The following is a 26,462-nucleotide window of genomic DNA, read 5'->3' as shown; positions in this document are numbered from 1 at the left end:
ATCCTTTGCTTGTGGCAAAAAATTTCTCGATCAACGCTTCGCGGATCTCAGGCAGGCAACACTGTAGGACTAGATTTAGGGGCCATGAATATCCACATATCTCTCTCTGTTCAAGCACAAGTAATACTCAGCTAGCAGTGAGCGACAGAATGAGCGCTATAATAACAATAAGGACAATAATAGATGTAGAAAACACGTTCCACTTTTCGCGCGAGTACCATAAGCACAAAAGAAGTTCGTCGGTGGCCATGAGTACTTCTGAGCAAGTAAACTCCACGAGTTAAAAGCACACTGAGCTACATTCATTTGTTAATTTCGAAGATAAATGCTCACGGTGTGGTAACGAGTGATTTATCTGTGCATATTTTCGAAGCTCATTGTCACAACGGCGGTGCCTATAAGTGAATCCTGCTTGACGCTTGTACGATTCTTGTCCAGGTCAAGAGGTTGTTCACACTGCGACCTTGTTATAGGCATTTTATGCCTTTATCTTCAACGCAGTACTCCTCCAGTTGAGTTATTCCACTTCGTAGAAGCCTTTTAATACCGACAGCGTTTACATGGCTTCTTTTGTCTGTCGGCGTGTGTCTACGGCTCCGCCTTCCGACATTAACGCTATTAAGGGAGACCTGCAGGGACCGACACAGACGATAGTTTGATGGTGTAAGGTTCAAGCTATACGACGGAAAATTTCCCATCCAAATTTTCCTAGTTTTTTCCGGATAGCTAAGGATGTATGTGACCTCTTTTCTTCTCTAATTCTGGTTGATTTTTACCGATGTCTTGTGATAATGACTTTGTTCACTGTTAATGTTAGAGCTACGACTCTACTATCTACTGTAATACAATCGTTCTGTCGGGCAGCAGCAGCAGCAGCAGTTCAATTTCTTTCCAGTCCTACCAAACACACAATATTACCTCTTTTTGCATTAATGTGGGTTTTGCTGAAGGAGCACATTTTATTTGCGCTTGATTTCTGGGTTGGGTTTCTGTAGAGCCTCCCAGATGGAAATCTGATCAATTGTCTTGCGTCAGTTCGTGTGGCACCGGAACATCAAGCTTCTTCTATCTTCAAATAACTTGACACTGTTTGTTAGTCGATGTTTAGTTGGTTAACAATAATACTAATGGTAACTTAATGGTTTTGCTTAGCTTTCTCGATGATTTTGTCTTCTTTATTTTTAAAGATGGTTGCCCACTACGAAGAACTTATTTTACACCGAAATTTCTAGTACAAAAGCAACTTTAGTTGAGCCGTTTCTTCTAATAGCGCATGTTGAATTTAAATGGCGCGATTTTTTTTTATAGGCCTGGCCAGAATATATACCTCGATTGCAATAGGATCGTAAAATAAAGCGAATTCTTGTAGAAATTTCGCTTGTCCTTAAGACGCCGTCTCTGAACTTGGAATAAAAGCATTCCGGCAATTTTAGCACATCTACTGGCCTTCAAAAGACAGCAACGCTGGCCCGATGCAACTCGTGTAACACCCAAGGAATGTGACTTCTAGCCAAACAAACTCCTCCGACAAATCTATTACATATATATACACAGCGCACCTGCAGTGCTACCTTTTTGACGTTTCTAAGGCTGTATTTCAAAAACAAGGTATTTCAACGAAATCTGTTACATGTGCTAGAAGTGTGACTTTTGACGGTCACGCTTATTCAATATAACGGCCACCCACCGAAACTGCAGTTTCGATTCATGGTCTAAGACCCAACGGTCGCTTTGGGAAAATTTCTTTCTAATTTCTATCTTTTTACAGTAACCGTGCGTCAAATAACATTGCTAGGTATAAACTTGCTAACGTATAACTTAATTGTGTCACACGCACCAAAAAATTTCATTCATTTAATTTGGGTCTGACTCTGAAGCTTAAAATGGCCAAAGAGCCGAACGAAGCAAAAAGGGATAAAAAGATTTCAAAAAAGTTGATTGTTGGGGATCATTGATATTCTTCTCTCCAACACAGTCGTTAAGGTCTGCACCAAAAATATAGATGTATGAAATTTTGAGCCATATTTATGAATTTTTAAGCCCTTTAAATCTACCACTTTCGCCCTGAAAACAGGTCCATGTATGAAACTATTTTCCACCGTGATGAGTTTGAATGAAATGAATAAACTTTGTTCGAGTGCCGAGGACGGATTATAGATGCATACCCATTACGGTAGAGGGCTCGCCAGGGTCTGTTTCGATTTAAATGCCGTACCCTGAATATATAGGGGAGGGAAAGTACCCTGCGATGAGACACTTTTTCTCTGCTCTACGAAGCAAACATTATGTGGAACTTATGCCCTGTCATTTAGATTGTCACACGATTGATGAAAAATCACCATGTTAAATTCTGCGAAAATCAAAAAGGGCCTTATTTCAGCTGAACGTTTAGACGAGTTGAAGCAAGCTCTCGTTAATTGTATATTTCGATTATGAGTGTAAGCTGAAAGAAAGAAGAAAAGAAAGTAAGAAAGAAAAGAAAGCATGTCCCTCTAGCGCTTATTGATTGGCGAAATTTACGGCAAAATTTTGGAAAGAACCATCGTCATCGTGCCAGCGTATTTGATATGGCGGCGCTTTCGGCCCTGGTGTTTTATATAGAGAAATAAGTTGAGATGCTGATAGTGCTACGATATGCCAGTGACAGGTCGTGACGAGTGAAAATACGCATGAAGCATAGTCTCTGAGCAACGAGTAGCACAATTTCGTGTATTTTTATATTCGGTTCATTCACGATGTGGGCCAATGCACGACCGCAATATTACGAACAGTGTAGTGCGTGTACGGTGATGATAGCGGCTTGCCTCAAGAAATGATGATGTCCTGTTGGTCCTCCGTCCTGTGGTTTTCCTGGAGCCAGATTCCTGTAGTAAATTCAAGTCACTCTACTGTCAACGATAGCTAGTCCAATTAATTCTTTGTCTCGAAACTCAAAGTCCAGGTAAATTTACGTGCTGTTCCTGTGTAACATGTGGATTTACAGTTGCCTAGTAGTTCATCAACTGTACCATTTATTTTAATGCAGTTTCATCATTGTACACAATCATTTCGAAAAAAACTGTGCACCTTATTCACAGTTGTTAACGTGTCCTCCGCAAAATTTTCTAGATAATGTTCATCGATAGGATGCGCTTTTGTCAGGATGTTGTTTTTCCATATCTCCTTTTTGCTCAGTGAAATTCGTTGACTTTTTTTACCTTCCGCTGAACATCCTGAGTATGTTTATAGCAAATAAACATGAAAAATCTTATTTGTTATCTGATGAATTGTCAGAACTTTTTGTGCCTGCCGCATTCTCATACTTTGAATAGCATTTAAAAAATCAATTACATTCAAAAGCTAATTTTGGTCACCTATATATATTTGCAGTTGATAATTCTGAACGGATAGTACGATTATAGTGTTTAGAGCCAAGAAACTGTGTGCATATTTTTGTGGAACACCCTGTATATATTTATAGACGAGCGACGGAGACATAGCTTTGGCAGGTTGTTGCAACGGGCATAGGTTCATCCGCCGTTCGTCGTCGCGGAAAAAGCTTGTTCTTTTTAGGACAAAATAATAAACGTTCGTTGACCGAAAACGAGCTATTATACAACCTTTTCGTACTGGGCTAATCCCAGCAAGATTGAAAACTTTTTCCCTGAGTTCAACAGTCTACTTTACTTATCTTCTATGAGGCGAACGGAAGATTCTCGATACGTTATGGGTTCAAATAGCTAACAAATTAATCGAAACAGCTGTTTTTGAGACATTTGAATTTTTGGTGGGAAAATTTCAAGGTTTCAAAGAAAAAGATGTCAGCTGTCAGCCGGGTCATCCAAATCAGCTCCGAAATTTTTTTCCGACCTTTTTCGCACTTTTAGGACCTTGCATTTCTGGAACTTTTGGCCTGCGACCAGCCCAAACCTTGATGCTGCCATTATCTGAATATAGTATATTTAAGTGGCATTGTAACAAGTTTAAACCTACCAACATAGCTGGACGCACGGTTATTATTAGAAAGTAATTTGCGAATTACAGAAGGGGTATTCTAAAATGAGTGGTAAATGGTTTGGGTCCCGAATTGAAATTGTCAGTGTGGTGAATTCAATAGAAACCGTAACAAATTACACTTCCAGTAACAGATTTCGTTCGAATACACTCTCAAAAATAAGGCATGATCTAATAAGGCAAAAATAAGGCGTGTCCTGTATATATAAGGTAGAAGTTGTTTATTGCACAATTATACACATTGGAAAAGTTGGGCTTCAAATGCAGCAGAACACGAATGAAAATTCGTTATACGTATCATGCATTATTAGTCCGGCAAACACTTACATAGAGCTAATAACGAGACCGGTTTCTGTCTCAGCAAGTTCATGAGGGTGCGGTAATGGACGGCTGAGGCAATAAAGGGTACCTTTTCCCTTTTTATTTATAGGCTAAAGGTACAAGCGACGCCGCTTGCGGCTTTCAGGGAGCTGACGCACAGTATCGATTACTAGTCTATATCTATTTTCGTAACTGTACCATCTATTTTAGGATGAAACGAATACTCTTTAGGACAAGCGCACGCTCATTGTTCGAGGTAAGAGCACTATGTGATATGTTTTTTCTTCACCAACTGAACCTCTGTAAGCCCAGGGACTATGGTCTATTTGTCAAAAGCAACCAAACCGATCTGACAAAGGTTGCGAACCCACTTAATACGAAAAACTAATCAAAATAACAAGAAAGCGTACGTACAACAGCTAATAAAAAGTGCAAATCGGCTTTCGATTTGAGATGCAAAAGAGGACTTCGTACGGGTCCCAACTTGCAATTGTCAGAACCCAGTTAAAACGCAGCCACTCTTCATTTCGTTTCATTCGGCTTTAACACTATGAGACCTCACGAGCTACCGTCGCCGCAGCACCGTTCTGTGCGGATTCTTCCAAGAGCTAAATTAGTCAGAAGCCCTCTACATAAGGTCGCTTCCAGACGTCATGCATGATCATGACAAGTACAATGCGTGTATATAACTTAATCAACTTTTTTCAGTAAACACATTACGTGGACCTAAATTATTTCTATGTAAAATAACTGCCGGTTGCGTCAACAAAGCATGTGTCAGATTCGATTCATGATGGGGTGCGGACACTTAGGCTGTCTCAGAGTCAATGGCCAGTCATCTCACAGCCCGTTACGGAATAAACGACGCTACTACTAAAAACACGAATATAAACTGCGAGACTTCGCCAAGAACGATGAGCTTGTTGTTGCCGGCTCAGATGGTGACCTGGTCGGTCGCTCTAAACCCTTCATTCTCAGTGGCTAGCGTTCGATTTCAAAAGCAGACAAACGATATGCATAGTACAAATCAACGAGAGAGAACGGGCTTTGCTGGAGCTTCCCGCTGTGTCGCCTAGATTACCCTTCTTGTACGATTCACTCGTAAGGGCCTTCACTAGTGCACGCCTAAAATGCATTCACGAGTCGAATACTTGCCCACGTTACAATCGAGTAAGCGTCGAGTCCGACAGACCTATACACTTAGACAACGCATCGAAAACGTGCCTATTATCTCTAATAATTTGTAATACAAAAAAAACAAGGGTCATCGTTATAATAGTAGTAACGATAATACAACAACATGAGTAATAGGGGCCCGATTATACTGCAGCCTGTAGACGACACCAACTACGCGTAACGGAACTTCAAAGCATGCCAACGCAAACACATCGGTCAAAGAACTTCCGTAAAATTTCGTTTCGTCATAACATACATAGCGTGTTAATCAGCATCGAGTATCTTTATAATGATTCTAGGACACACACAAGGTTTCGTAGTAACGCCTACTTCTCTATTGTTCGATAAATTTTTGTAGGCCCAAAGCAAATGCTAAGCGAAATCAACAGCTTGAGCCATTAGATGGAAGAAGCCTACTTTTCCTCTAGTCTCTTTCCCTCTTCTTCTGCTTGACTGACGAAAGAACGATTGGCGTTGACTGCCAGTTTTACAAAGTCATCACCGATACGATCATATCCGGCATTTCACAGTACTCTGACGACCAGCTCCGTTAATGTCAAAGTTGTCGGAGACAGTCCCATTTGTGTACATAGTTCCATTGAACAGCTCAGGTGTTTACAGACGTTTGCGGCACTCAACAAGAGCAAAGCAAAGGGATGATGTCGTAGCAAAGTTAAGTGAAGCGTCGTCGTCAGTCGCGATTCTTCGACGAAGGAAGACTCGCGCGTCTCACAAACAGCAAACATAATTATGAGCAGCGAGATAGCAGAGCGTGTGTGTTAGGCCGACCCTATTCCCGGCACAGCTGTTCGTAAAGGGACGATTTATTATCACAAGATAATAACAATAATGACAGCGCGCCACTTCACCAAAACGAAATCCTAGGGGGTTTTTTGTCAGCACGACACAATAATACTAGAAATAATAATAATAATAGGAGACACAATATACAGTATTTATTTGATTATGTTCTAGCTTGGCTACGAGCGATGGCTGTTTTTACACTTAACAACAAAAAAAATCTGCTCGGTTCCAATCTAATTTCAGTAGCAATAGTTACTATATATTTCCCTTCGCTATTCACGACCTTCCCTATAAATGGAACTGATTATTCCTCCTCACGGGCAATTAATTTTCAGGTCTAGTGTTGCAGGTATGTGTCCAGTCAGCTTCGTTACTAATCGTATCTTATATTGATCGGAAAAAGTGGTAATTCGTGCACGCGAGGTCTACGGAATATGGAAGCAGATGTTCACCAACCTCTTACTCATGTCCTTGTAGCGCGGCTTTTATAATCTTTATTATGTGCGTCATGCTATTTGTTGAGAAGGACGACCTTGTATCATCTGGATAATCCCGTCGACTCGTTGCACCTATATATATATATATATATATATATATATATATATATATATATATCTATTTTTTTTTCCTTGTTGATAGTCGTGTCCTTCAAATATTTCATAAACCGTCCGCTCGTTGAACGGGAGATTTAGCTCAACTTTGGGTCCGGGCTTATATGCTGGAAGTACTCATTGGATTGCTGCTTTATATCGGAATGGAAACACCAATTCTCCTCTCTGATGTCAATTCTGCGTAAAACGCTGTCATTTTGGCTAGGATATCTTCGGTGCCGGACAGGGTGGTAGAAGGCAATGAGGGGCAGTGTGATTCTTCATGATATCCATTCAGTGCATGAGGCACGCAAGCTTTTAATTTTGCGTAAGGTGCTTGTCGATACTCACCTGATTGCAATTCGTCTTCTCGGCCAATCTACGGATTGCTTGCTGGCCGTTTACCTTCACAAGTGGCCTCAGGGATGTCGACCAGGGCAGCGTGCACGCTCCGCTTCCAAGATGCCATTACTAACTTTGTAGGCCTGTTCCGAACAGTCTATAAATTTTCGCAGTTTTTATCGATGAGTTGATAAGAATATCGCATGCCGCTGTGGAAGGAACTTCAACTTCAGATAAATGAAGGACACGTGTCCAAACTGCACTTTTTTTTTTACCACGATTGAAGCCTGAATTCGAAAGTGATAAAGTTACATTCACTGCACAGTGAAGTTCCGACGAGAGAGGGCTCTCGAATGGTATATAAACAAATAGTAAAAATACCATTTAGACGAACGACAGTTACTGATGTCCCACCTAAATAGCATGCAAGAACCCTTCACTTACCCCACGGTGTTCTTTGCGCTAGTTAATGGTAGTCTCCATGAAGATGTCACCGGCAAAACTTGTGAAGCACTCCAGTCCGAAAGTTATTCAAAAAGACTTCTGCTCGAATTTAGGCAAGCTATCAAAAGGATAGCAAATATGAAAACGAAACGCTCACCTATGCTATGATATAAATATTGTTAACAAATACACGCCAAAGCAAATGATAGCGAAGGACTCGTTCCCGCCAGTCAACGACAAAAGTGAGTCGTTTCCGTGGCAATAGCCGAATGAATGGCCAAGCAAAGTTCGACGAGGGAAAGTCAGAGAAATATGAGTGGCTCGCAAAAGAAAGACAAAAATGGCCACCAGGTCAGGCAGCGTGGCGTTCGATTTGAAGAAGTTCTCTCCATAGACAACCTCTGTGGGGACCAGATGGTTTGAGATTTGGTTTTGCGGTGAATAAAAAAAAGGTTCACAGATAGATTAATAATTGAACAAATATATATTAGCTAGACTACACTTAATTATACGATGGTTTCTGTATTATTTTGTCCGATTCCGTATATTGCCTATGTGGCTGGTACAGAAACTACTGAGCTGAAATAATACAATACCTGAATCTCAGTTTAGACTTTGTATGATTTATTGTTTCCTTCATATTTCGTACTATTACACACATGTCTATATAAGGTATCGCATGTGTGGCTGTCGGTGTTCAAGATGACGGCAAAACTATGATCCATTATTATAAAGGCTTGGTATCATGTCAGAATGTTCGAACTCTTCCGAATCACTCAAAATCGCGAATTACTCTTTCCTTTTCCATATCATTACACGTACGCCTGTTTTGTACGTTGGACTCTCTCTCTATATTACCTCGAGGTGTCTGCTATTTGTTTGTATCTGTAAATTCTGTCCGATAACTCATGTGTTGCATTGGTCAATCACAGGAGGGAAAATAGCGGCATATTAAATGTATTCATAGTTCTTTCACAGAGATCCTTGTTGTTGCACGTGAGGCCCTGCTAGCTCGCTACCAGCCACACGTACCGAAACAGTAATTAAGTAAGTTAAAGTGTTGCCTTTTCCTTACCATTGCTATGCCATTTGTATCACTATTATTATTAGCAACGCTACCACTAATAATGTTACCATAAATGGAAGATTTTTTATCAGTATAATCCTTACAAACTACATACGTGTATGCATCAGAATATCTTTAATACGTTCGTCTATATATGCGGAACAATCTTCTGAACGTCAGCTGACGCCTTTTGATGTACTTCACTCGGATACTTCATTTACCTGTATATCGGTAATACAACTATAAAGTATTTATGCTGCGTGTTTTTATCAGACGTGAAATTAACATGTCTCCGTAAAAGGACGCAACAAAACCGTTTGACACTAACTACCTAAAGATGTCGTTTGTTGTGACGCGTCGGCGGCTTGATGTCGCATGGTTCCTACAATAAGAACAATCCCAATAAACGCACTGACATTTACAATACTAGTTACAGCAGTACTTTGTCATTACAGCCTTAGAAGTAGCGTTCAGCCACTTGTCGATCAATCAATTACTAGTACATGCCGCCACCGCTAACTAGAAAAAAAATATGACCGAGCTACAGTTTTAGATGGCGCGTTGGTGTGCTAAATTTCAGTTAAATCAATTTTTTTTTACACATAGAGAAACAATAGATTTCCACTAGATAGACGCGTGTATGACGATCGGTACCTGGACGAAAACGGTACTGAAACATCGTAGGTGAAACACAGTAAGAGCTAACGCGAAATTCTTAAATACGAGGGAGCTCAGTGTCAGCAGCTAAACAACGTCTTAACCCTTATCATATTTTTGATTGAATATGAATTGAATGAAGCAAAAAAACTATTAACAGGTTTCTCTTTACAATTTATTGTTTGCGAAATTTTTGGACGAGAAAAATGGGAGAGAAATAGATAGCAGGAACCCACAGAAATACTTTTATCTTCGTTCTGTCTTAAAGATAATCCCAGAATGATTGTTTGCCGTGATGCTTGTCGGTACAAGCCAATTTCGGTGTCGTTCTAATAAGGGTAATGACGATCAAGTATTTATTAAGGCGCTATTATAGTGCAAATATAATTTAGCATACTTTTTAATTTCAGCGTAACAGACAAGGGCTCTTTGTTTTAATCGTACACTTAAATACGTGCGTCAGTGTTGAACGGCGTAGGGGTGAAGCGCATCTAAAATACCCGGGCACCACGATGGCTGAGGGACGTCGCTGGGGTATCACTGGAGAAACTACGCGCACACAGCACAATATCTAAACAGTAGTCATAATTAAATACATATAGATGTTTGCAGAAGACCACAAAAAAACGCTGAATAGAGATGTCAACGGAAATACAAACAACCTGGAGTCGAGAAATCGCTCCCAATAGAGCAAGTGACAGCGATGCGTCTCGAGAATTTATGCAGCGCAAAAATCGAGTATCATTCTACGGCTGAGGCATCATCTGCCCTGACATGGCCGAACTAAGGCCATCTGTTGGAATAAACAGGTCAGCGCATACAGCGTCCGTCTTGCTTAAGCCTTTCACTAAATCTGCCTAACCTGATTGAACGGAACATTCGTTTTTTCATCAACCTTTATATCTACCTGTGCTACTCACGCATGTGTATGTGAGCTCAGCCTTCTGATCAATTAACTGATTTGTGCCTGCTGTGTTGTATATAGTAGCTTAAATTAAATAAGGCAGGAAAAATCAATTGTGGGCTATCTCTGTCCAAACTCTGTCTGCGTCTCTCACCGCGTATTTAGTTCTTCCCGATAGCAACTGCTCAACCCTACAGCCACACGTATCAGTTTTTCTCCATAATTGCTTTTCCATTTTTACCATTAATTAGCGCCACCGGCAATATCTTTGTCCTCAGCTTTATAGTTGTCTTTATCAATATGGGAATCACGTATATATACGTGCGTGTGCGTGTGCGTGTGTGTGTGTGTGTGTGTGTGTGTGTGTGTGTGTGTGTGTGTGTGTGTGTGTGTGGCACCACCATATAGTTTATGACGGTAGAAGATGTTGTATAATATACCCTACTTGCTTTTCTTACTATTAATGCTCATACTGCTCTTGTTTGTTATTAATAATAACATTATTCATTAATGGATTTGTTTCCATTATTCGCTGTTCGTTTTACTCATATATAGCTTTATATATGTATATGGCATTACTGTAATTTTAGTACTGATAGCTGATTTACAAAAATGAGAGATCGAAAATAGTCACATATCGTCATCACCAGCGTTTACCGCGCCAGATCCACCAGAGGGTACAAGCTTTGCCAACAGACGCGAAACGCTATTGCGGAGGGAGGCGTTCTCTTTTCTATTCTCTTCCTGTTACCGTCGCCCTCGGTACGGCTATATCGCGAGGGCCATACATTGCAACAGAAGCCGCTCAGGAGCAGCAACTCACGATAACACTGAAGATCATCTTTATACGGTGCAAGTCAAATACACAAGCGGAGAAAGTCCCAACAACTAAAAATGTTTGCAAACATTATGCACATGGAGCGTATAATATGCTCGCTCACTTGCAAGCCGATTGGCACAAGGGAGATGTGTTTCGACCTGCACACATGTATACTAGCGCCATCATGTTTATTCGACAGATTATATATATAGTCCATGTATTCCACTACCGCCGCGGAGCGTTACAATCACCTCTGTATTTTAGCATCAACAATCAATGCTCTTAGTTAAGGAAGAATAAATAGATTCATTGTTTCGTCTCAGCGTGTTGGTGGTCTAAGACCGTCTTCGTTCGTGATATCATGCCCGCGATGTTATGCTCTGCTAAAGAAGCTCAGATCAACAACGACCTTCTTTCGCGTTTTTTGGTACTTGAGTTTTTTTCTCAACGTATTCAATAAGGGTTTCAATTTTTATCCTCCATCAGAGTAGCCCCCTATTTATCGCTAAAACTAAAATAGGGGCAATAGTAAATCGAAGATTATCTTCGGCAATTGAAATGCAGGCATAGATGCGAGGGGCCGATTCGCTGTCCTGGGGCTTTCTCAAGAGCTTCCTGCCGACGGCTGGGGCTTCATCGTTGTGAGGGAACTAGAGACAGAAAACATGCGACTGTGTTCCCCTCCCCGTGCGCATGCAGCATCAGTCTCAGCGTTTATTAGTACTTGCGGTTTCCACCCCTTTGCGTGCAGCCTTTCGCTCGCGTTCCATTCCCCTTTTGAGTTCTTTGATCTTCTTCTTAAGCAGAGCACGATCCGCTTCTTCACGAACTCCAAACTCCTTGAGCTTGCTACCACTCTTTCCTAACTCCAACAGTTGTTCACCGGTTATGCCGTTCGAAATAAATGTCTGGGAATATAAACCACGCACAAACAAACACGATGGGTACAAAGTTTATTTCGATTACCCTTGATACCTTGAGGTTGGTATATATATATATATATATATATATATACGGCGCCAAAAACGCGCACTTAATAGATTGTTTATTGATATGTACGTACGTATGATTGAAGTCATTGCATTTAGCGAATTAAGAAAGCTGTGAAAAGAAAGCACTTTTCCAAAAAATGCGATGGCTTCAACACGAACCTCTCTGTAGGCCTTTAGACCGTGCTCGGTTAACCATTTGCAAACATCGCGAGGCCCCCAGGACATAACGTCTCGTTGTTGTTGTTGTTGTTGTTGCTGTTGCTGCTGCTGCTGTTGTTGTTGGATCACGTCTTCTCCTCGCATAGATCTTGTCGTTGACACGGAATCAATGGCCGACTTGCTACCGTAGTATTGATGTGTGCCGTGCCCCAATAGAAGGGAACTTACATCAAAACAGCCTACGACGTCTGAACAGCCAGTGTCCCCACTGGGTGACATGGGCATCGATGAACGAACTATCCGTGAAACTCCATTTTGAGAAATGGTCACATCGCCCAGATAACTCTTTTCGGTTGACCCAGTTCCTAGTGGTTGCGTCGACTGGTTCGTCTGAGCCACTTGAAGATTTAATGTACTAGACGTGTTATACGTTTGTTGAGGTGAGCCAAAATGATCACCAGTTATTGAACTGGCGCTATTTATTTGGCCATGCGATTGGGTTTGAGTAAAGCTTTGGATACTTGAACTATGAACACTAGTTGGGAGACTGCCGTTGCGTCCTAGAGATGACGTATTTAATCGAGCGGAAATTAGTCGAATTCCTGAAATGCAACGCATACAATCGACTTGAAAATCTACACAACCAGGAGTCCCTAACCCTTCGCTCGCAAACTTCGCTTTCAAAAAGGCGGCGGCGGCGGCGGCGGCGGCGGCGGCGGCAACAACAACAACAACAGCAACAACAACAACAACAACAACAGCAACAACAACAACAACAACAACACTCTTGCAAGGATAATGCTTGTTCATGGGGGGACACTTGTTGGACCTACAGTCTATATAGAAAGTATAAGCCAATCTATTTATATCGTATGAAAATGAAATTATCTCATACCGAAATCAGTCTGCATACCACCCCACTTAATAAATAGCAGCACATCTCTGGACCTCGTAGTCAATCACCTTGACGACGGTAGTGCATTATGCTTTGTGTATCAAAATCTTATGTCCGTATCGCTTTCAGTAATGCACCAGCTTACCTCCATTGAAAACCAGCCCAGGCAGCGCTTTGTGATTTTAGAGAGGTAACATCCCATCCGGAATAGTAGGATCCCTCTATCTGGACGGGTGTTTCGCTTGTTGTGGTGAAACACTAGCGCTAGTTCAATTATTGACACTGTCTAATCCATATTGAGTGTTTGGTAAATGGCGATAGCAGAAACGGCTTTGACATGACAAATGGCTACCGGCGACTGTTGCTAGGAGGAACTGACACTATTAACAGTCATAGATTGCACCGTTTGAACTAGCACCACTTTTGTGCTTTGGCGATACGAGACCCGGTGCAAAGTTTCTGCGTAAAGATGCTACTGTTGTTGTTGTTGCTGGTGATCGAGGTGTGGTTGTTGAAGACACAGAGAGGAAGTCACAATTATATGGCGTTGCATTGCTGTTACTCGGGCGCGTTAAAGGCGTATATTCGGCCGTGTTCTCCGTCAGGCCTGTAGGAATAAGGACAAAGTAGGGCCGAAAAAGTGACGCAACAAAACAATACATCAAAATGGCAGGAAAACAGCGAGGAAAGAACAGGCAGTAAGAGAAAGTAAAGCGTTATGAGAATTTTTGAATTTCTAGTTACCTAAGCTGTAAAGCTTAAGGCGTTTGAAGCGTATTCATGAGGAACGATGTGCTCATGAAAGCAATGTTCACACATGCACAAACTTCCTTTGGTTTACGACTCTAGCTTGTAACTGCCTAGCTACCTAGTTTAATTATCAAGCATTGAAGACTGAATCATGCAAAAATAAATCGTCCAACGTCGTCAAACAACACGTCGGGTGTCGAACGTGTTGTCTTTTTTATAACCGCCAGATTTGAAATTACAGCATAAATCGACGACTTTAACAGAACTAGACTGTATGTTTTCCTTAGTTATTGGCGGTTTTTAGATGTCACCGTTATAACAACAATAATAAGATATATTAGGCTATCACAAGCGAATCTGGCAGACTTTGAAATTAAAGTTGGGGGCTATAGAATATGCTTCCTTTTACTTTTTACACTCTTTCACCAGCGCTCAGGAGGAACAACTACATACCTACCAATCGCGTTCCCATATGTAATTTCTTATATAGTCATAGATAGACTTCTCGAAGTAAATCAATACTAGGATATGCTAGCCGACCAATTACCCTCTCGGAAACATAAAAAGTTACATCTGTTTAGAGTAAGAGAGTAAGTAAATTCGAACGAACGTTGCTCACTCGTACCAAAAGTCATTGAGGCTTGGCAATAAGGTCTATCATTGTCATCAACTAACTTTCGATTCGCGGGTCACCAGCGGTCCATGAGAATTTCACGATTAATTGTTTGACTTTCAGCGAGTATCTCATGTAGGTTGATGTCCATCGCAAATATTACCATAACCTTACGTCCGAGCTTACTCGACACTGCCACCAAACTTCTTTCCAGGGAGACTCCCTTACCCGATCTTCCATGGGCTGGGGGCAGAAATCGTCCATAATGATCATGTGCTCTAGGTGGGTTTTCTGTTGATCAAGGTTCGGCGAATCGCACGCGAAGTATATTACACGCATTTTCAACTGGTCTAGAGTGAATTTATGGGAAACTAATTTCTAATCCAGTTTTCGCGTCTAGGTTATTTGGATGATAGTTTTGTAACGCCTAACATGTTAGGGTCCTAGTTTTGACTGACAGAGCCCTAATCTTCCAAGCTTCTTCTCGGTTGTGGCAGTGCATTCTTGCCCTTCGTGTCCCGACATCCACCGCTTCTTCACGGGCTTTCAGTCGTCAATTCTCAGAACCTCCGCATCATTCATTCGCTTAAGGCCCCCTTTCCTAATGCCTTCACCAATTTTTGATGAATATTTGCATCTTTGCGGCCTTCGAGCGATAAAAACTTTACTGTTAAACGGTGTCTTCTGAGGCTAGAAGATGTCCTTCCTTTTTGAACGGCTTTCCACGCACAAGTTTGTGAAATACTAGGGTAAACTTCATCTGTTACGAACGCTGGTTCAAAAGTTATGAAATTTCAAAGTCCCCCGGATTCCGTTGTAATACACTAATAATAATTATTGTTATAAGAGTACGAGAAGATGCTTGCGAAGAACATCGAGAGTGCCAACAGTGACAACAATAGCATCCCCTGTCTGCGCGCGCTGACTTAGGAAGATTTAGGCCCTCTTTTGTATCTAATTGAGCACTGCAATCATGCTTGAATCACATCAAAACTAGTGTCGTTAATTGTTATTAGGTGCAGCAGCATCAGTGCTCTAACAGAAGACTACGCAGCTCAACCATGCAGCTCTTTCTGAAACAAAGCTGGAATAGTCTTCCCAGTTCATTGCGGGCACCGCTTTTACTATATATCAGTAATAATAGAGTAAAATCCATTTGCGATACACAGCAGAAGCATAGACATTTGGTTATATAGCATTCCAGTTCTGTAAACGAGCAACCGAGCCTGCAAACTTTCAAGTCTCCACTAACGTCTATGAGGACCCGGTCCACAAGCTTTCCGCTAATCTTCCCCAGTCTTTAGAATCACTCACAATCAGAGTTCGCTGTAGCAAAAGCTCAATGAAACAAAGTCATCCAACATCTAGCCATTTCCAGAAGCAGCCACTCATGCGGGGTTACATAATTTCCCTTACCTGGATGTGTCACTTGTTACTCGGCAGATTGAGCTTGGATTGGAAAAGGAAGCAGGACAGAGTGCATACAGCGGTTAGATTTCTTTTCAGTCAAAATTCAAAGTTGTCTAACTGACGAGGTTACAGCCGCCATATTAAGTCAGCGAAGATTATTCCGCAGAGGATAGCAAGCGTATTTTGCACGTTTTACGGCAAACAAGAGCGTCCTCTTCAAGAAGACTGTAGTCTCGCCTAGGAATATAGGTGTGGTGATAGTGTGCAATCGATGATCAGGTTTGTACGTACCTACTTTCCGCCAACCATATTTACCACCTAACTTTACAACCCTTAACAACGAATGATGTTGACGTTATAGATGCTTCACGCATTATCCACGCAGAGTATTATATTTAAAATTTCCGTATTCAATTGCTAGATTAGTTCGTAATGAACAAATTAATACCACTTGAAGTATTGAGTTGTTTTGGCGATTGTGCTTCTGCTTCTTCCGACGATCGGGACTTGCGCATGTTTTTTGGAGGTTGTCGTAGTCCACGCAGGTTTCGTCCAAGCTCAGCTTTGGCACGTGCGGCCGAAGTGTCCAAAAATTCAGTAGCTGGCATCATACTGCTCAAAAGTATCATAGCTGCAATATAGCGCATCAGCAATTATGAACGTTTGTGTCAAATGCCCGCTTGTAAAAGCCCCCGAAAACCTAGCGATGTTTGAGAGATAGTTCCAGTTTGCGAATGCAACATCTCGATTGTCTACAACTTATCTATGTAGCAATATTGCTAATAAGCCACTAAGTATACAAAGTCGCTACAAGTACTGGTTTGATGCATGTGCGCATATTAACTTACATTCATCTAGGCTTTGTGCGCGATTCTCGCGGGGTCGTGGGATCGCGACCGGCAGCCCAGCCGAGCGTTGAGTCTCTTCTAGCATTCCTTCCAACTCGATTACGCGATCCTTGAGGCTCTTCACAACCTCGTTATAATGCTGTTCTTTTTCTAACTCTAACTTTAACTTAATCTGGTCATCATCCCGCTCTTGAAGGCCTCTCTTCAGCCGCATACAGATCGATTCACTCTGTTCCAGTTGTTCCTGTGAGCAGAATGCAATTACTCTACCAAATACTTATATAGTAGTCGATTATGAGAGTAACTTCTAATCGAAGGAATATATTTAGAAGGAATTTCTATGATCAGACAAAGTTAGATCTAAATCTGTCTCCTTAACGTATTGCGTCTCGTACGTTCTTGAATGCTGAACGACCAGATTCATGTGTTAACCAAAGAGCTGACAGGATCGATCGAGCACTATAACCGAGCCTTAGTCACGCTATCTCCACAATTTAACAATTCGAGTGACCACAGAGAACGTAGTTTCATCGGAAGCGTTTCGAAGCCTTGCTGCTAACATGTACATGATTTTAAGTATTAGTAGAGAAGAATTAAGAATTTTTAAATATTAGTAGAACCACTTGAAAGCCTTGGCTTACCTTGAGTGCTCTGGTCTCCTCTGCATATCGCTGGTTGGCCTCTTGTGCGCTCCTCTGGGCCTCCTCCAAGCGTCGCTGCGTAATGTGCAATTGCTGGCCGAGACGAACTCTCTCCTCCTCTGACGCGTCCAGGCGGTCACGAAGCGCCCGGACCTGATACTACAAATGCAGAAATAAGGCCGATTTGATGTTGCCGTATTTTAGTTAGGAACATGAGTAGGGCACGTCTGCGAACACATCTATATTCTTTTTGAAAAAGCTCATATTTCCTTTTTTTAGCATGGCGTTAGCGTGTGACTTTAGGTCAACGAAAATTCTGTTGTCAGTCGTTGTGCATTAGTACGTCATTTGTAAGTGCGTATAACTAGCCAGAACATTAGTTAACGTTAACAATGAGGGGCATAACTCGCAGACCAACTGGCTTCCAGGCTACTTAACCTGCATAGGCCAATCAGAATTAACTTACGCCTTAGTTTTTTTTAAAACGAAACTAACCTGAAGATCTCGGTAGCGCGCTACAAGCGTCCCATGGTTACCAGCCGCGTCGTCCGCTCCTCCACCGTCCTCAGACAAAGGATCGTGGGTAGCGTCTGCAATTACGTGTATAGAAGTTATGCGATTACGGTTAGAAGTCAAAACTTTCCACTGCCACAACGGCAAGGTCAATTTGGCTTACTCGTAGACTTTTTTTTTATTAACTAATTATATCGGTAAACGTTTCAGTAGCTACGACGATAGTCAAACGTCATTCTAAAGCGTCCTAAGTGTTTACTCCTATTGAAAGAACATTTCCTAATGTAAAATTAAAAAGAGTTAAAAAGAACCGAACACTGCAACAGTAAACATTACCGTTGCGATGATCGTCAGCTCAACGTTTAGAAAAGGATATAGGATATTGACATTGCTGGTCTTTTACTTTGTTCGCTCTGCTGCCTTATATTACCGTTTGCCGGGTCCGCAGATCGGCTTCTGCTAGAGCCCTCGTTGTATTCAAAATCTTAGATATACATCGAGCATCCAACCTTCGCACTTACGTGAACATTTCTTTATTTTTCCTGACCATTTACTCTGTTGTTGAAAAAAAAAGGCTCCTAAGAAATGAGTGTCCGCAATTCGTATCGAAAAATGGAGACTGACTAACTAAAAATGCTGCATAATTATTGAGCCACCAAATTAGAAAACGTTTCAATCAGACAGTACACCTCGTACGTCTAGTACAACGAAACCGTTCCGAGCTCAACTAACCTGATTAGGACATTTACTACTATACTTATCATTAGTATTAATATTTCTTTCTTTTAACCAAAACAAACAGTGATGACGACAGCGTACAAGATGGCTTGAGACAACAGCTGAATACATATACAGAAATAATAAACTGAAAGGTAACGCTGAACAAAACTGACCAATGATGGGCAGGTCCTCACCCTCCTCGGGAGTGGAAGGGCCGCTCGTGGAGTGAGGCTCGGGGGAGCCCCTTCGGTGTAATCCGCCAAGGCCAGTAGTGCCACTGCTATGGTCTCCGGGCACCCCTCCAACCATAACATCTCCGTGATGGTGATGTTGTGCTCCTTGCTGTATGCGCTGCAGATGCTGTTCTCGATCCCGATCAGCCTGAATAGACTGAGCGATTAGTGCCGCAATCTCGCTATTGCTTTGGTCCCTCTCGCGGCCGATAACGAAGCGTACGAGTCCGGACGTATTCTTGAGAACTGAAGCGGCATACGCTTGCGTTACGCCTACGAGTGATTTTCCGTCAACCTCGATGATCTGGTCGTTTACTTCAATATGCCCGTCTCGAGACGCGGCCCCATGAGGTGTAATTGTTTTCACAAAAATGCCGAGCTTTTCAAGTCCCGCATCCGCGCCGACACCCATGCCGATTATCGATAAACCGAGACCCTCCGGACCTTTCATTAGTTGCACCTGAATGAACCATTATAACGTATGATAAAGATAGTCGGTAGAGCGATATGGCAGGTAGAACTGAGTTCTAGTCATAGTTACAATGCATATTAAATTGTACAGCGTCATAATAACATATACGTCATGCAGTATCAAAAAGGCAACTTTCGTCGTGTTAATTTAAAAATTTACCCCAAATACATCCATCTTTTCGATACGTTTCTCGAGTTCGTACTCGGCTGAGGCAGAGACTGGGTCAATTTCGTCGTTGCGCCGATCGTACTCGTCAACTGAGTACGTCAAATAGACGCGTATAGGCGCATGGGAAAACCGAATCTTGATGAAAGCTTTCCTTTTCTCCGTATCATAGGACATCGGCTGCGTTGCCGTTTTATTATGTGCTGTAAAATCGTCGCTAGTATTATACTCATGCTGCCGCTGCTGCTCATGGTCAAACTCGTTTTCATCGCATTCAAATGGGTCGTTCTCATCGTCCTCGGTTAATCCGGGTCGCTCTACATAATAATGCCCGTCTTCATCAACGTGCAATGAACCCAATGAGTCGGGCTCTGGCGAGGCAGGCAAAGTTCGATCGAGAACGTCGCCATCTAGATCGGCATCTTCTTCCATCGAATCTTCATAATTGTACGTGTTTCCTGCGCCTGGACTGGCAGCGCCTACCGAGTACGTGTTATTATTCGCGCCAGCCGGGCCGGCGGGCGCAGATTCGGTCACCTGTCAGATACAGACAAACTTCGTCTCAGTGGCCCTTGACGTGTATCGCTATTGATGTTGACTACTAACTTAGATTACAAATATTCGATTGTAATGTAAGTTCTCCTAATTATAACGATTACGTAATAATAATTAACGAGTAGATAAACTCTAGCACACAATACACCGAAACAGGCATTCTATGCTGGTATATGTCGCCTCACACAGGTTAAAAATATTCTCCACACGCCTATAGTGATGTCGGTGATCGCTGAACAGTCGGCCTGCTGGCTAGGCATACTAAATAAAGGCACTTACTATAAAGCGTTGTCGTTGCTTTTTTTTAACGAAGCTTAGTCAGTTTCTAAAGGGAACAACATGGCTTTAGATGACACTGTTCTACCATGGCAAAGCGCTTGGCTCTACTAGATGACATCAAACAGAATCTGGAAAATTCTCAATAAAGTGTTGTTGTATTTCAAAGCGGCCTTGAATTCAGTGCCCCAGGATACTCTTCTTTCTACACATTGTTTCGAAAGACTGTTTCAGATATGAGACCCCCCTACTCATCTATGTGAACAAAATTTCATATTTCATCCTGTTGTTACCGTGCAAAAACAATAGCTTCATGGTCGGTGTCAGCCCTAGAAGCTGCCGAGTCTACGCGGGTTCTTGTGAGAAACACGATAGTCTCGTATGTATGTCTGTAACCTTGTGACCAGCCAGACTAGCCTGGGCACAGGTTGACCTAATATGCGATCAAACTCGCTCGTTGCCTTAAGTTGTTTCTCCCCTATATTATCTCTTATGATTGTATATATCCATACATATAGTCCACGGCAATACTAATACGGTATCCCATATTCATTAATATTGCAAATTATTGATACGAAATAGCAAAGTCCTTACCGGGCTAGCTAAGTCATCAGCGTCGGCTGAAGGTGGTAAAACAGGAGCGACCCACTGTTCTTTGGCGGTTTGTCGTTCAGCTACGGCATCTGGACAAGTTACTTGTTGCTGTCGCTTCGTGCGCTCCATCGCCTCCTCGAGCTCCATCTCCTCCTGGATGAGCTGTTCGTTTTTTTCGAATGAGTTGTCCTTGAGTATTTGGCATACCTCATGAGCCTGTTCATCTGTTAGAATCTCCTCACACTCGTCGAACTCCATGTCGCCTCCGACGGCAGATGGACTTCGTTGATCCCCGGCCGCTGACGGACTAAATAAATAGGCAGCAGTTCATATGTACTTTGTGAGGCTGTCAGTGTACTTCGAAATGAAGCCCAGTTAGATACCAGATCATTTGTCAGAAGCGGCTTGTATTTACCTGTGCGTGCAGCTACTGGTTCGGCCTTGTCTGTAGCTGAGCAACGTAACGTGTTCATCTTTGGTCATCAACTGATCGCCTATTGCGGCGTCGTGTTCTGGCTGGCCTACCTCGTTAAGCTTCTCATCGAGTTGCTCCTCTTTAAGAGTCGAATCTCCGCTTGAAGAACCGCCTTTGCCTGCAGATATAGAGAAGACCAAAGAACGATCCTCTAGTAAACAGTTCCGAGTTTTAGATGAAGCTGGACAATTATCTATACGAGGACGGTGTTACTGTTCGTGACAGATATCGATTTCTAAATTAACCAATCGTCCTATCATAGAAAAACGAAGATCGCTGCTGCTCTAAACAGAACTTGCATAGGATCTAGAACAGTTCTTTAGAAATGCGGGAAATATACATTTTCGTAATTGATCTTTTGTGTTCATCATACGCGCGCGTCACGAGGTTAACGAATTACTACAACAATTTCATCATACTATCGCCGATGGCGCAGACAGTGAGATGGCTTTCAAGATTGTAATAAATTTATTTCCTTATTGAAGAGGGTCCACTCCTTTCGCTTTATTTCTAAATTTCAAGTAATGAAATACTACTACAATTGTTTATCCCAGGTCTACACTTTTGATTTCTTCCTTTTTTTTAACTATATTTTAATATATTTTAACTATAGCCGCACTCTATAGACTGCTCTTCTTTTGCGTAGTCGAGGGTATAGCAACGCCTTTTCGTAGACTATCTGGCACTTGAATAAGAGTAAAACGTTTATATTTTAACAACACTGTGAGCAAATGATCGTACTTCGTTCAGTTGATCGCGCCGTTCGTGTGTGAAGACTCAAACGAGTAGGCGTAGGGTAAAATAGGAAGAGAAAACGTATATAAACATCTCATAGATGGCCAGCATAATAAAGCTGGCATTGAAAAGCGTGCACGGATAAGCATGAACATAAACAGACACACCCACACATACACAGTGACGTACATCAATTTCACGTGCGCTGGCGTCATCTGGATGACTAGTAGGCATTTTTCGGCGTGCAGTGCTCTAGCGCTGCGGTGAAGAAGCCGCAGCAGTATTCCGGCCGTCGAAAGTCCAAATCCCAGCATTGGGACATGACAAAAAAATAAATGAAACAACGATACGGTTGTTTCGTAGCCTTATCGGTCTATTGAAAAAGCCAGCAAGATTACTTTTGGCGGTGCCAAAAGTGACTTTGACGACCTATCCACATAGAGGGATAGATGTGGGTCAGCTCGAAAAGCAGCAACGTTTAAGCACTCGTACACAGTCGGCCCCATATAGTACCATGAAGTTTACTCTAGCCATTGGTGACCCGATCCAATGCGCGGGAACTGAATCGCATTACGTTATAACGGTTTCATTTCTATTAGCTGTTGATTTACGTTATCGGACGCACCTTCCAGGGTCTTCTCTTCCGGCAGTCCCGCGTGGCTCGATCTGGGGTCGCTGTTAGATGTCGAAGAAGTAGAAGTAACGTGAATCTCTTCTGCATGCTGCACGCATTCTCGTTTCGACTCTCGAACGCTGACAGAACTTTCCGACGACACCTAGTGATCAAACGTGTACGGAGTGCCGCGTTGTTAGTGTGTAAAAGGTGACCGAAGAAAATTGTGGGCTATAGCTGAGGAAAATTCGACATTATTGAATGGAACATCACGCGCTCAGTGGGTCTCTGGGCTAACGTAGCTCTTCCGTACACCCATATATGTGAGATTGTTGTAAACAATAGCGAAATCAGGCATGCATTTTTTTTTGAGTGGTTAGAGAACGTCCACATCAAGCTTCTTCAACTTAGCAGTACGACTACAAACATAATTTCTAAGCGCAAAAGCTTATCTACGATGTATTCGAATTTATAAGTGGTGTATTAGTGCTGTCAAACCATTTAATATTCTGCTTGAAAATGTAAGGGCAACCAGCATGACTTTTGAGATGGACACTAACAGCTCACTAAAAGTTAAGTTTTTCGTGTAAACAGGAGTTTCGATAGCCTCGATCTGTCGAAATTATCTTGACATGAGGTAACTTTACAAAGTGGGCTATATCTTAACAAAGCAGGGGTTAGAACGCATTACATAGTACTGGACATAGGTATATTGTTTTCAATTAGGTATTAAAATGCTATTTTATATAATATATATATATTTTTATATATAAGCTTTTTCGGAGCTATTTAGCGAGTCGAAAAATATGCCCCATTAGCAAACAGAACTGGGTAAATATTTGCCTGAAGTATTACTCAAAGCTTGTTAAGTGAAATCAGAAAATAATGAAGGTCTCGTTCCGTGCTAAGGGGAAAGCCAAACATCAAACAACAGGTTTTTGTTTCTTGAGAATAAAAGCTTTGCTAGAGTCTATTGAAAAATGATTAAGCGGATTAGGCGAAGATATTCTTCAGTGAACGAACAATTCGTTACTGGTCTATTTATTTCAAGAATAAAAATTGGGAGGTTGAGGAAAGTGACCATATCTTACGACTCCAATGGGAAAGACGCGTTGTTGTGGCCGCGCAAACATCTAAGCAATACAGAGTACGGTCAGTGTTTTCCTAGCGTATCCAACTCCCTGTCCACTCAATAGGAACTTTTTTGAAGCACCTGTTATCGAGTTATAACGACAATATAACAGATGGTAAATAAAGCAAAGCGAAAAATTTGTGCTTCATAAATTAGGTACAAAAGATATGGAAACGCGTGCATACTCTGATAACGATTCACGCTACTACTGCTAGCAGAAAACATGCTCAAGGGCGCATCATCGTCTTAGACGAGAGCTCCGCGGTGCCCACTACGGAAAAACGAAAAATCAAATCATTTCGTTGAGGACGCCGCACGAGTTCGGCCATAGGTTAATGAAAGTTAAGAAGCCCAGATGATCTATGGGGTGAAGACTAACAACACAATGGTGTTCGGCAATAATGTTAGACTTCATTGCTTCGTTCCAGTCGCGGCCAATAAAGATACGATCGAACAACAGATTTGGTCCCATGCCCTCCAGAATTAAATCCGTGCCTTTATGCTATAAGGGGTATGCTAACAAGATTCGATATGCTTACATATCGTTCCAAAAGTCTCGAGTAGTGCCTTCGACCTGTGTACAACGAACAGGAGTACATACCACATATATATATATAATATATATATATATATATATATATATATATATCGTTCTAGCGTATACGATCTATGAATTATGCAGCTCTTTCGACTCGCCAAATGATGATAATGGTAGTAATTATAGAACAGTAGTTATACGACGTTTATAGGAAGCAATTAGTAAGGTTTCGAGGAATACGCGAGGAGTTAGGGGTGCATGCATTGTGATAAGTGAAACGCATTCGCCGCGGCAGTTTTTGGCCTCCTTCAGCCATTGATGATACCTGTTCTGATTGCTCTGTAAGTGGACTTAAATCGGACGGGGCCATTATTGCCCCTATAATTATAGCTGTTTCATTAACACCGCAGTTTTCATCTTCAAATTGACACGTACGCCCACTTGCGTTAACTGCACTTAACTGTAACCAATTACATAGCAAACATAAATTTCTATAGTTCCCTGTTTTTGCTTTTTTTTCCCGCTGGGCATTGATTTATCGACCTGATATCTACATGCTGCTGTCGTACCTTTCCGACAGGGAAAAAAATTCACATCAGCAATCATTCCAGCTGATAGTGACGAAAGGCTCACTTGACTGCCTACAGTGACAAAAGCAATTGTGTGGATTTTTACAACAAGAGAATAACGTCGCCAATACAAAAAGGTAACTGGCAAGCTTACTTACCCCCTCAGAAGCTCCTATCGTCCCTGTCCTGAGCATATCATCTGGAGGCGGTGGGCGTCGCGTTTGCTCGGAGTCCGCTTTTTTCCGTATCGTTGACGACCCCAGTCCTTCAAGACGCTGCGATAATGTGTCCCTGCCAGAACAGACATCATCGAGCTCATCTTCAATTGAGGTAAAGCCCGAATCTAGCCTTTGAGGATTGAGCAGTTCTCCCGTAGATGTCAACGAGTCTGGTTGATCGATTAAATCTCGCCCTTGGCATCTATAAGCGCAAAGGCCCAATTAATATGTTCATTTGGACAAAAAAACGATTCATGCGAACTATGTCGTTAGTTGAAGTTGAAGTAACAGATGCTATCTGCGACCTCGGCTATTCTGTAGAACACACGCGGCGTTGAAACTCTGATAAACAAACGTTGCGGAAATGTATTCATTCTATATTTTTAATTACCACCAGAGAACCGGTTTGTTGAACGATGAATTCTTAAATTTTTTTATTTAAAAAAGACAGTGCGTCGTTTCACAGTCTGTGTGATGACCAGCTATTATACAGCCTTTTTAGGCTAAACGAGTACCTACGCAGGTTCACATGAACTCGATGCTCTACGTTATTGCCAATTTGCACATGGCTACTGAAAAATCCGAGGAAAACGTGTGATAATTTAGAAAGGTCGAAAAGTGACCAAAAGGTCATCGTTGATACGCCTGGATTTATCATATCGAAATTAACGACCGTCTCAGAGACCAGAATATTAATAGCCAATTTGGTTCTAGGTTTTAATGGTTAGACTTTTTCAAGCCTGTCACACATTTCAAGCTTCTTGGCCATTTTGAATCGTTGCATCCTTGAGTCGTTGGTATTAGAATTAACACCTGAACAAGCTTACAGTTATCAACATCGCTTGACGCATGCTTTACTAATAAAAGGTTATTTTCGGATCAAATGAGGCATATTCTGAGACAGACTGTTACATGAAAAATACGTGGCTTAAGTCTCAAATTGAAGGTGAAATCGTGGTGAATAGTGGTTGTGTTAGATGATATGACCACCAAGAAGGAAGAACATTTTTACAGCATATAACAGATGTCTGTTTTTCTTTAGATATAGTCTTAAAAACAATTCAAAGTAAAAAGTCCAGATTCAGATGCCTGTTTGAAAACACATACGGGAGATTGGGACAATATGAGCCAAAATTTACCGTTGGAAACTTTAGAGTGAGAGAGAGAAAAATTATACCAGGGTATTTGTAAATTTTCCTATCATGTGGCCGAGGTGGACTTTGTACAAC

The 26,462-nt window shown here is 41.8% G+C and overlaps 1 protein-coding gene across 7 annotated transcripts in view; it reads right to left on the bottom strand.

Annotated features, from left to right (window-relative positions):
- Positions 1–8,273: 8,273 nt before the first annotated feature.
- The window catches only part of Spn (protein phosphatase 1 regulatory subunit spinophilin), a 60,547-nt gene continuing 42,358 nt past the window's right edge, over positions 8,274–26,462 (bottom strand). For 2 of the 7 annotated variants that reach the window (XM_022841212.2, XM_022841211.2), the window contains 13 exons: positions 25,174–25,435; positions 24,772–24,906; positions 22,789–22,939; positions 21,369–21,546; positions 20,954–21,260; positions 19,523–20,065; positions 18,832–19,351; positions 17,921–18,015; positions 17,426–17,584; positions 16,785–17,028; positions 16,385–16,567; positions 12,269–12,870; positions 8,274–12,025 (listed from right to left, as the gene is read on the bottom strand). In XM_022841212.2, the coding sequence (XP_022696947.1) occupies positions 11,825–12,025; positions 12,269–12,870; positions 16,385–16,567; positions 16,785–17,028; positions 17,426–17,584; positions 17,921–18,015; positions 18,832–19,351; positions 19,523–20,065; positions 20,954–21,260; positions 21,369–21,546; positions 22,789–22,939; positions 24,772–24,906; positions 25,174–25,435 (3,580 nt within the window). In that variant the 3' untranslated portion in view covers positions 8,274–11,824. Of the gene's footprint in view, positions 12,026–12,268; positions 12,871–13,308; positions 13,771–15,942; positions 15,976–16,384; positions 16,568–16,784; positions 17,029–17,425; positions 17,585–17,920; positions 18,016–18,831; positions 19,352–19,522; positions 20,066–20,953; positions 21,261–21,368; positions 21,547–22,788; positions 22,940–24,771; positions 24,907–25,173; positions 25,436–26,462 lie in introns of those variants that run through there. The other 5 variants (XR_002683159.2, XR_002683160.2, XM_022841219.2 and 2 more) reach the window with 5 other exon arrangements.

The sequence above is a fragment of the Varroa jacobsoni genome, unplaced genomic scaffold (genome assembly GCF_002532875.2).
Source record: "Varroa jacobsoni isolate VJ856 unplaced genomic scaffold, vjacob_1.0 scaffold_914, whole genome shotgun sequence".
In the NCBI taxonomy this organism is placed as follows: Eukaryota; Metazoa; Arthropoda; class Arachnida; order Mesostigmata; family Varroidae; genus Varroa; species Varroa jacobsoni.
The sequence above is the reverse complement of the archived record's forward strand: the minus strand, read 5'-3'. Positions and strand labels throughout refer to the sequence as shown.